Genomic DNA, 11,905 nt, shown 5'->3' with positions numbered 1-11,905 from the left:
GGATTGTGCTCTAAGAATTCGAATGACCGGAAGTTCCGCTTCGAAGTACTCGACGCAATTTGATTTTGATACGTTGCATACAAATGTTTTCTTTTTTTTAACCCATCACGTGCTTGCTTGAAAAGTTTTATTTTCAGATTGATTTTAAATATTGTATATGAATACCTTTCTATTTTTTTTCTCCATATCGAAGCCCCTTTACTTTAGTTGATTCCAATGGTTGAACTTCCTTGTCGTTGTTCTGATGCTATACGTTCACAGTAGTGTCAGGCATAATCTATAATGTATCACAGTGTGTGCTTGCTTTTTCAATCTTTTCTTGAGGAGCTGGAGGAGCCACGTAATCCGGATCTTCGAGTGGAGTTACGGCCACCGTGATTTCAATGCCACATGATCCAAAGTTTCAATCGGTGTGGTTTTTTTGAGAAAATACATTTGTGAAAATGTTTTAACCAGTTACTTCGAAGAACTAAGCATAACAGCGTCTCGTGTAAACGACATTCTAGCAATGATAAACCGTGCAGCGAATAAATTAAGAGGTCGGGTTTTGGGGAATGTATGGTGATCTTAACAACAGAACTCTAACCGAGTGTAGAGCCAGAAAACACCATCATTTATGACACTCATGTATGTCTGATCTCCCTCCGCAAACATATATTAAGACAAGAAAAATCTTGCAGCCCATTTTGATCATCTCTACCAAAATCCTTGTACGCGGAATACGTTATAGGGTCGTTCAGGTCGGTGTGAGCGTGTTTATACCGAAAGTTGCAGACTCAAAATGCATGATATCACGTGGTTCAGGTCACGTGGTCACAGGACGCGTGACACGACGCAACAAGTCACGTCACGTGACTTTAATGACGGCACTTCTATGTCGCCTTTTCGTATCCGCCTTGTTTATCTAGTCGCCCCTTTAGCGTCTTGTACGTTAAAAAAGTTGCGACTGCATTAAGGAGCACTTTAATAAGCGTGATAATGCTTACATTCATAATTACTGTTGTGGGGTTTGCTGAGTAGACAAGAGCGGGACGGCCATTCTCAGACTCATGAAAGGCCTAGTCTAATTTAAAAGATGCACTCAACGAAGGTACTAGAAAGGCTGTGCTGTGTTTTACAATTAACGACCACTAACACATATGACGCAGCAGAACGTGCCAACTTCTGGTTCATTACTTTACAACAGACCATCCTTTGCTTCATAAAACCTACACCGTCACGTTATTCGAAGCCACAAAGAATGTCACTCATTGTAGGAAGCACGAAGTGAGCTTTAAAATTAGGAATTTAGGTAAGTAAGGAGAGTAAAAACTAAGGTGCTTCAACTCACGTCACCTTTTACGTCATGCGAGTGCGTATATCTACGAGCATAAAATCATGGGTACGATACTGATCACGTATGTTTCGTCAGTAATCAAGTGTTACCACCAGAGTAAGGCAGGTAAACACTGCGGCACTGCTAATGCAGAAAGTGATGGATACCCTATTTTTTTAAACACTTTACTTGCTGGCAGCTAAACTTTTTGCTAAAACTACCAATCTGTGAACATGTATACGAATGAAAGACACGACTCTGGAATTTGAGAACGTCGTCTGACCTTCGTGGGTTCCCTGATTTTTTTTTTTCCCTTTATGTGGAATTTGTTTTTCTCGAAATATTGTAGAGCTCAAATTCTTTTTGTTGTCCAGCTAAAAGAGAAAAGAAAATACCAATAAGCATAACGTTCGTGAAAGTTTCTTGGTGTCTTTCGGCCATCTGGAATTCCCAATGGCTTGATTTTGTGCTTTTGCCGGGATTTCCTGCCAATACAAAGCGTCTAGTAAGATTAATGTTACACGCCAAAGTGTATACATAGTATCAATGACGTCTCAACGCGGTGCTTGAAATGGAAGCCACTCATGAACCAGAAGCTTTTCCACCCGACAGCTTAGCCCAATTTCTCAGCCGGGCGTGACGTAAACAGTGTGTTATCAGCAGCTGCCATCCTAACATTTTACTTGGCCCGAAACATAGCCAGCTTTCGATCATCTATTCAATAAGCGCGATCTGCTCCATTCTTTGACTTTTAAGTTTTAACCCAAATACCAAACTGGACCTAAGTCCCTTAATGGACGAGGCGCGTAGACGCTGGAGCAGGTCGCTGCGCTCAATCACGGGTGATATAAGTTGAGTCACGATCTTGAGAATGCTCACCGGCGGCCCCGAGAAAAGAACAGCGGTCTTTAATCCACTGGCTTTCTCCTCGGGCGCGTACGAAACTTCGCGGTAAGTTTCGGCGACGGGTGGCGTGGAAGATAACAGCGCGAAAGCTTCAAAGTATCGGGCTGGCCATTACCATGACGTTTAGTAATTGACTGAGCGAGGCCGTATCGTCGCACCCGAGGAAAAGACGGCAGTAGGAAACTCGGGACCAGGCAACACCCGATGCATACTTAAAAGCAAGGATCCCCAAAGAAGAGCCTTGTAAGGAAGGAAGCCGCGTCGGAAGGAAGGAAACAGCTCAAGGGACGAGCCCAAAACGGTTTCTTTCGTTTTCTTTTTTTTTTTTTTTTTTTAAGCGAATCACCGAAAGAAAGCGTCCGAGATGAGAACGGATATAGCTCCAGTCTCATGCCGCAAAAGGATTGTGGACAAGATTGGGACGTGCCGAAATTAAAAATTGAAAACTTTCGGAACCGTCTCCGAGGAAGAAGGAGCGATAGATTAGCCGCTCTCTGGTACTCCTTTCTTTTGGGTCAGGGGAGGGCTCTGCGTCGTCCCCCGCGACACTTGAATTCGGTATAAATACCCGGTCGATGTCCCCAGAGAGGCACAAGTTCCCTTGACTCGAGAACAGCAACCGCACATCTCCAGCCATGAACGCTTTGGTGAGTATCGCTCGCTGGAGCGGTCCCACCCCCGGTCCTGCCGGCACATGTGCGGCAGGGAATCGCGGGGTAATGACGGAAACGCCCTCTGGTGGGAATGCTCATTACGCCGTTCGGCGACTGAGCTTCTCACAAAGGTCGTTTGTGTCACAATGTGTTCTTCTGCCCCACCCCGACGTGTACAATGTTTCGAACTAATCGAATAGTCTAAGCTATTCGAGTGTCTAGACGACTTTACTATCGCGGTTTCGCCTATTGATAAAATTGGTTGAGGCGTATCACATGTAGCCTTAAAACAACAAGCCTGCGCTGGCGTAGGAAAAAATTGCGATTACTTAGGATTGAAAGTGTCCTGGAATGAAGATTGATATGGCGCTCTTTTTATGTGAAATGTTTTTCGACAGTGCGAAATCGAGATTGAAAGTTGAGTTGATCCTGTGCAAATTACCATATTTCAATACTTTTCGTCTGAAAATTCAATGTTAACATTGGTCCTGGTTCCGGATAAAAATGAAACAAAATATATATGGGCCTTACCTGCCAAAGGCACTTTAGTAGTTCTATTAAAGAGAGTCGCCAAGGGCGCATAGCTAGCAAGTTGCTGTAGTGCTGAGTGTTTCCCGGTTTAATGTTATGATGCGAATGTTTTCTGTTCGTACGGGTGTTTACTTCAGATTTAACGTGCAAAAAGAATAATAACGGTGGGTAAGCACAATATATACGGTAAAGCAGCCTTCTGAACAACCCACATCAACCTCGATCTGTGCGGAAAGAAAACTGAACTTTTTAGCTTCTCTCTGTCTCGTAGTTCGTAACTCAGCAGCGTAAAATGAAGAATGAATCTCGTGAGTCACAAATACGTCAATCCCGCTACTCAGGCCCCTAGGCATCAATAAAATTACGCTTATTACGGCTGTGCATCTCTGCTGCAACTTTTCAGGTATGAATCATGATCACTAACACTAACACTCTTTTACAGGTGTTTTCGCACAGCCACAGTGTCAGCTGCCTACTTCCCTCATTATGTGGTTAGCCCGAACACTTGTAACCCCTAAAGTGTGTCAAAAATATTTCCAATGAAGGTATGATCACCTTGCCCTCGTTCCCTCGCAGGTGCTTATTCTGTCCTCGTTGGCGGCCTGCGCCTACGGCGGCGGTGTCGGACTCGTTGGAGGCGGCGGCGGATATGGTCTTGGCGGTGGTCTCGGTGGCGGTCTCGGTGGTGGATACGGTCTTGGCGGGGGAGGCTTCGGTGGTCTCGGTGGCGGATACGGTCTTGGCGGCGGAGGCTTCGGCGGTGGCCTTGGAGGATACGGACTCGGCGGAGGCCTCGGCGGCGGCTTCGGCGGGGGCCTGGTCGGTCTTGGTGGAGGCGGAGGACTCGGCCTCGGAGGTCTTGGTTTCGGAGGATTCGGTCCAGGTGTCGCTGTAGCCGCTGCCCCCGTAGCCGTGGCCGCACCCGTCGCTGTTGCCCCAGTGGCTGTGGCCACGCCAGTCGCTGTTGCGAAGCCCGTCGCTACAGTGTCCTACGTGAAGCAGCCAGTGGTCCGTCTCAACTTTGTAACCAAGCCAGTGGTTAGCTACGTCAAGCAGCCCGTGGCTTCGGTGTCCCACCACATCCGGCCAGTGGTCCACTACCCGGTCGGCGCTGTCGGAGTCGGAGTCGGAGGCGGTTTCGGAGGTCTCGGAGGTCTCGGAGGCGGCGGCGGTCTTGGCGGATTCGGAGGTGGTTTCGGCGGACTTGGCGGAGGATACGGCGGAGGACTCGGTGGCTACGGCGGCGGCCTTGGCGGTCTCGGCGGATACGGCGGCGTCGGAAAGCTTGGCTATGGCAAGAAGTAGACTAGGCGTGAGGCCAGAAATACACCTGCTTTGTAGAGTACGCTATTCTATCTACGCTTCAACCCACAATGTGCTTGTAAATGTCACCCTCATCTTTTCCCCGCATGCCATTGCGACTTGTGAAATAAAATACCAGTCAATTAGAGACAATGTCTCACTTTGCTTTTTTGATAAGGAAAGGCGTACAAACAGTTGTTGCCGAGCTCCAAAAGGATCTTCTGCCTGCTCCGATTTAACCTCCTGTGCCACCATCAAACAGTGTGTCACCAGTTACCTCTACCCTTGTAAATGTATTTTCAACCTGAGGCACTATACGCATGCAGCCAGAAAAAGGATGAGCGTCGTGTCGATAGTCTTTTGTCACTGCTTGATTGGCTCCCTACAATCGTGGTGTCGCCTGCGGTCGTACTCAAAGCGAAATGGAGTATAGAGCTTTATAGACGCCCTCAATGCCCATGTGACAAAGTCATTCAACCCATAACATAGAAATGGCAGCACTTACGAATCAGTACATTTTCCCTTAGTCCAGATGTTTTTCGTAATCTGGTTCATCGGAAGAAGGACGTCCAGTAAGTAAGTATAAGATCCTTCTATTTCCCCAGTAGGACACAGTCGGGTCATTCTGTTTCGCAGAGACAAAAGCTTTACGGCATTCAACATATTTTTGCGTGTGTGCTGTCGCCAATCGAACGCAGCAGCGTGATCTTTTAGTATATATGCACATAGATGTGGTTCATACTGTTTCACAAACTAACCTATTTGATATATTCATCCTATTTAGAGACCAAACAGTTCTCAACGAGTGCAAACAAAGAGTACATAAATGAAACACAGATCTTAAGACAGCTCGAATACAATATTATAAAAACTAGTTTGTTGTTATATCTGATGGCACTAAAGAAACTTGGAGGGAAATGGAAAGACTTGTTGGTGAACCGAGAGGAAAGATCCCCAGTTGTCTTACTTCTGACGGTCATCAGTACCGTGATGTATCAATGGCGGACAAATGCAACTTTCATTCTTTAAACTTTGGTGCGGCCTTGGATCCACAGTGCTCAATGCAAGACTTAGAAATATATATATTTCGCCCAGAATCTCAAACACTATATTTTTGGCCCCATGTAACCAAATTGAAAAATTTACAATTCTTGATTCCTTCTGAAATGATACTGCAGCTGGGGACTACGATTAAAGCCGAACCAGTCAAAATTTTCGTAGACTTATTATCTGCCCCACTGCGGCATACCTGCAATAATGCTTTCTATATTGAAAATTTTCCAAGTCAGCACGAATATTGCTGGGGTAGCTCTTCACACCTCTACTGGAAAAAGCATTTGGCCCCTGTATGAAAGTAAACGGGTTCATACCGGTGACAGTTTAGCCATACCGGTCACCCGTTTGTTAAACGGGCCACCCGTTTGAGCCATACCGGTCACCCGTTTGAGCCATACCGGTCACCCGCTTGGGTGAATGGATCACTCCTTTCGGCAAGCGGGTCACTCGTTTGGGCAAACGGGTATCTCGTTTGGGCAAGCGGGTCGCCCGTTTGTTCAAACGGGTGGCCATTTTTCACAAGCGGGTGATCGGTGACGGCTCTCCCCTTACGTTATGAGCCGCCCGTTTGATACTGAAGTACAGAGCGGCGGCACTGGCACGCCTGTTTCACTCGCATACAGTCTCGAAAGAGCTGTTTTGTCAGTGCACATGTCATCAGTGTAGGAAGAGCAAGGACGTAGCAATCGCGACGCGAAAGCCGACTGTGTCTCGATCTGGCCGACCGCACTCGCTCAGCTGAAACATAGGTGTGGGACTCTTGGGCACCCTTAGCTTGCTGAAGATGCAGGACGCTGCTTTATCGTCGCAAATCCTTTGCCTTTCGAGCGCCTGCGAAGACGTTCCAGCGCTAGGCGTCGCTATGCAGCGCCTTTTATCAGCCGTTCGTGCAGCATCGCAACCTCCTGTCTGTGAGCTCTGGAGGTTCTTCGTCGCGGAGATTCATGTTCGCGAGGGTTTATAAAACACTCGCATTCAAGTCGCAACGATGAACCGCCGGCGCTCGCAGACTGCTAACAGGTGCCAGAAAGGTTCCGATGCTGCGCGGGCGGTGCGCCGAGCACTGGAACGGCTTCAGAGGCGTCCGCAAGACAAAGTATTCTCAGCTACAAAACAGTTTTCCGCAACATCAGCAAGCTAACGGTGCTCGGAAGTCCCATGTTCATATTTCAGCTGGGCGAGCGCGGTCGACCAGATCGAGGCGCAGTCGGCTCTCTTTTCGCGATTACTACGTCGTTGCTCTGTCTCCGCATCTTAGAAAAAAGGGTATCGATAGTCCTCCCTAAGGGGAGGAACGGTCTTGTGACCTATGTTCCTTTAGAAAGGGAGAAACTTTTGTCCCTGAAGCAGGGGAGCAAATAGTCCCTCCATCGCCTGCATCTCATTATGCCGGCCCGAATCGAGCAAATCGAGCTCAATAAGGCTTAACGAGGACGCTACGTCTCTTGTACGGGACGAGAGGAGCAGCAAATAAAAGCGTAACACGAGCTTTCCGCGAACTGTGTTTATTTCCGAAGCCAGTTTCCCTCGCAAGTACAGAAACTTACGTTTCAAAAGCAGTTACTCAGTCTTCTTGTCGTCAGCACTGCGATGTTAAACGGAGACAACCGATACCCAGTTACTTCGCGCACTTTACGTCTTACTTTTGGTGCTCCTCGAGTCACAACTCCTTCGTCAACCGCACATCACGTAGGAATGGCAAACCAATCCGCGAAACCAAAAGTCGCTCTCAAAAGAACAAACTCGAAGACGCTGTTTATCGCATAGCGTGAAAGAAAGTTAAATCGCTTGCCACCAGATGGCAGGGTCAAACAGAGAAATTGCAAGCAGCTAGGCTAGGTGGCGCTAGGTACCACCCAATTCATGTTAATTATACAAAAAATAATTTTACTTTTTCACGACATCATTGCACTCCGGGACCTTCGGGAACCTCTATTCTACACGCATGTAGACACAATTCACATGCTACAAGCATCAGCTGAACATACATTGATCACATACACACACATGGCACATACAAACATCAATACTACGGAGCACTAACCCGATCGCTACAACCGACCTCTGCGTTTCCGTTTTTTATACTGGTCGTTTTGAACGTACGGAATTTATCGGTGACTGCCTAAGCAATAAAAAAAAAAAAAAACGCTGTGGCTAGCGTTACGTCCGGACGGAGCACTGAGACGCGTATACCTAACCCTCCCCCGCGCCCGCCTCTCTCTCCCCCGCGAACCTAGGGAAGGCGGAGATTTTGACGTAACTTGGGTTGCGTCGGACGTAACGCTAGACACTTCGTAAAAAAATATTCGCAGCATGTTTTTTTTCCAGCAATGTCATATGGCTCTGAGACTATTTTGAGTGGCTTAGGGGTTGAATCTCTTAATGAAAAGAAAACGCTCGATCATGCCGTAATTATTTGAAAGCCAGTTAATCAAGCCGCTCCGATGCGATTCCAAGCCATGAGTTTGTTTCCTTCCACGGCTCGTCGCAGCCGGTATTTCTATCGTAGTGTTGGTTTTTCTATTTCTGCTGTTCGCGCACGGCTGCAATTGCCGTCATGAATTAATCTGAGAGCGGATATTCTTTCAGCTGGAAGGGATGCTTCACGGGCAGAGAAATCGCTTTTCGATCAACTTGAATGTAGTTAAAGCCGCGATTTGCGGCAGGTGTTAAATGTACGGAGCTACGCCGCGGCGAGCTCGAAAACTTCGAGCGCTCATCCCAGCGCACCACTTAAAGGGCAGTTTTCTCGAGGAACACACTGCTATATTTAAACAACAAAATAAAGGGTAGCTTTTTTTTTCGATTCCACCTACTATTTTTTTAATGCTAAAATTCCACACTGCAAATATACGTACTTTCCGTCATAATTTTGTACTGTTCAGTCCTTTCCCCAAAGCGCAATCGCTCTCGGCGAAGAGACAACTGACAGTCACATTGGCCACTGTACGATAGGAGCTTACCGTTCAGACCAGCGTTCCAACATGACTATCCGCAAGTCGATCGATTGCACGTACCTAATCTGATGTAAAGCGGAACGTCAACCTGCGACACCCCGCCCCCTCCGATCACGGCCCGACCAGCGGCATTAATGCCCGACAGTTTACGTCATCTCATCTTGTTGTCATACCATTGGTACGCGAACACAAGGTCACATCGGCGATAATTCCAGTCTTCTGTTCACAACGCAGAACACTGCCATCTCGATGTTGCTGCTATGTTGCTGACACGCAGAAATTCAGAACCACGTTGATTGCCGGTCGGCACTCGGCATCGGAAAACAGAACCGAACTCAGCGCGTAAGACAACCAGGCAGCCGGCAGCAAAACCTGCCCGTCTTGGACGCAGTTTCTGCGATTTCCATAACGCCGAAAACGTCGACACAGTTCCACGTGGGTTCCGCAATCCGGAGATGGCCATCTTACCTAGTGTACGTAGCGCTGCTGGCACTGCTTCGGAACTTCGCTGTTTCTAGCGGCTTCGTTTGCTTTGATAAAATTAGTGGTAAAAACGTCAATGCAAGCGAAATGTCCTGCACGTTTCACTCTAATAAAAAAGATGGTCTCAAAGGACTAACGGCAGCATTTGATCCTCTGAACTCCCATTTGCTCCCCGAGGAGACCATCTGGTTCGAGCTAGGTACCGTGCGCAAATGCTGGGGACTAACTGTACTCGATCAGGACTAACCGAAAGGCGCGCGGGAGCAAAAGCAGCCCCTGGTGCAAAATCGCAGGAGGGTGATTCCACGTCAATTCATGCAATGATGGTCCGGGTCATATTTTAGATATTTTTTTTAAAAATATATATGAAAGCCATGTTTTTGGGAGGAACATTCAGCTAGATATGAACGCCGTAACAATTTTTTTCGCTGAGATATAAAATAGAGAAACTTAAGGCGTGGAAATTGAGAACATTTCACAATGCTACTTTGCACAGTCGTCATTTTCTTATCGAACCTTTCACGGCACCATAAATTTTTTAATAGGTTTTACAAAGGTTATACAACACATGCATAAAAAATTAAAAATATCCATAAAATATTTCAATGCAAACAAAAATATCAAACATGGCACAAAAACGCGTTTTAGAGACATATTCACAATTTTTTTTGCAAATAAACCATCTTTCATAATACTTCACAAAACATATCAAAATGCGCGTATTAAAATATTCTTTACGAATATATAAATATAATATGCCCACCCTTAAACATATTTTTGTTATCAACGCGGAAATTCGGCTGATTTCTCAAAATGTGGCAAGATTGGGCGTCGATATTTAAAAACCTCCATCTTTTATTTTCTTTAAACTCCCCTTGGCACTTTGCAGTGACTTGAACTAACCTGTGATGGCAAAAGATTGAGTAACATATGACCTCCAAGCGGGAAACGCTACAACAAACCTTCACTCGGAGCGAGCCGACGTCTTCGTCATAGCGGCTTTGCCGCACAGCACCAAACGTTTTGAGCGTTAGTTATGGCATGTATTTTATATTATCAAAATTCTTTTTTTCATAAGGGCTGAGTATTAGTGACGCGCAAATGGACTTTGAGCTGGAATACCATTAATTACCTTACAATTCACAGGAACAAAACGACCCCACTGTGCGAATTCGCTAACTATGCATAGATAAGCTTAAAACTCTCAGTTATGCGAGTGGCCATGTATACATCCGGCCTCTCGGCATATGATGACTTCCACAGATGAGAAGCCTGGATTCCTCTCACAGGTTTTATGGTGGTCCACTCTGCTTGCTTTACCGCACGAAACTCTCGAACCCGTTCCACAGACAGGTGGAACATGCAGACATTTGTTACTTTTTTACGTAGCACTTCCACAAAGTCTTTAGCGGTGGCAATCGTTGAGTTGAGCGAAGATCTCAACTTGGTGAGCGTTGGTTCTTCCACCTACTTCATCACAAGCGCTTTCTCCGTGTCCAGTGGCTGAAAAGATCCATCTTGCCGAAGAGTGCGGCTTCCGAGACAATTCGTGGAATTGGAAGCGATTCTTGAAATGCGCCGCCGCTCCGTCTGATACAAAAATTATTTCAAAAAAGACTGGGAAATGAACATTAACGTACTCTTTTATGGCCTATGTGGCTAGAAGAGCGTGAGCTGTGTCATGTTTCGTGTACCATCGGTGACAACGGCAAAGCTTTGCGTGCCTTGCGCGGACGTAACCACACTTGTGGAGAGAGATACTTGAGTATTTTTTCAATGAAAACTCTGCACTTCGGTTGGAAACAGTACTGTCCATTTTTCCGCAAAATCGAAGTGGAACATCACTGCCTTGGGTGGTAAGGCGGTTCTAGTGTCATGTATCAGGCTTCGTTCAAGGTCAAGGATGTAAGAATGCCTCATATACTTTTCGCTCTCCTATTGCCGCAGGAAGGCAGAAGTGTCCATAACCTTTTTGACGAGTTCGCCAGCGTCCCATAACGCGAAACAGATCTCTTGGTCTTCGTCGAGAGGAAGCGACTGCAGCGAGATGCTCTGCGTTTTTGGGCACTTTTCGCAACGGCGCAGAAAGCAATCGTTCTGTGGAGCGCAGAAGAGGTAGATGCGCTTGAGGTCGTCTTCAGTAAATGTCTTCTTTGGGGCATCTGTTATTGCCTTTAAAAGCAACTGAAAATTGACGCAATATATGCATGCGCACACCTCGTGCTCGGGACTTTTTTTTTTACCCATTTTGGTCGTAGGGAATAAAATTTGGAGATGCCTAGTTCGGGTTGGGGATGGTCCTTCCTAAACAGCTGGTAAGCTTCCTTAATAGAGCGGGTCATAAACCTTTTTACGACTTTGAACATGTCGTTGATCATGGCTTTGACGACGTCCTTTTTGTCGGGGCTTTGAACAGAGCATGCGAGGTCGTCGCGTGTGTAGTACTCAATTGCAACCCCCCCGTCTTCGGCATTCGCCTTTTTCCCCATGTAGGGATCAGGGGTTGCCCAAACACCACCTTTGCGCTTCAGTTTTCATGTTTGATCAATCTTGTAGGCAGTCGCACCCGACACCAGACGCAATATTGTTTTCTTCAGGATGATTGGTGGCAGAAGCACGTACAATCGCTTGCGTTCCTGGTGGGAACTACATGCCTTCAGCACTTCGCAAAACGCGTCAAACCACTCTGCGCAGTGCTCACA

The 11,905-nt window shown here is 46.7% G+C and overlaps 1 protein-coding gene across 1 annotated transcript; it reads left to right on the top strand.

Annotated features, from left to right (window-relative positions):
- The first annotated feature begins 3,697 nt into the window (after window positions 1–3,697).
- Window positions 3,698–4,710, top strand: LOC121045914 (glycine-rich cell wall structural protein 1-like). Its single transcript, XM_040499387.2, has 3 exons — window positions 3,698–3,713; window positions 3,848–3,924; window positions 3,982–4,710. The coding sequence occupies exons 1-3, from the start codon at window positions 3,698–3,700 to the stop codon at window positions 4,708–4,710; spliced, it is 822 nt and encodes a 273-aa protein (XP_040355321.2).
- Window positions 4,711–11,905: the final 7,195 nt, after the last annotated feature.

This window comes from Ixodes scapularis, unplaced genomic scaffold, assembly GCF_016920785.2.
Source record: "Ixodes scapularis isolate PalLabHiFi unplaced genomic scaffold, ASM1692078v2 PGA_scaffold9__187_contigs__length_104089568, whole genome shotgun sequence".
In the NCBI taxonomy this organism is placed as follows: Eukaryota; Metazoa; Arthropoda; class Arachnida; order Ixodida; family Ixodidae; genus Ixodes; species Ixodes scapularis.
This window is presented reverse-complemented; position numbering and strand designations above follow the sequence as displayed.

Coding starts and splice junctions, on each gene's coding strand:
- LOC121045914 (XM_040499387.2), top strand. Junction 3,925..3,981: donor GAACACTTGTAACCCCTAAA/GTGTGTCAAAAA, acceptor GTTCCCTCGCAG/GTGCTTATTCTGTCCTCGTT.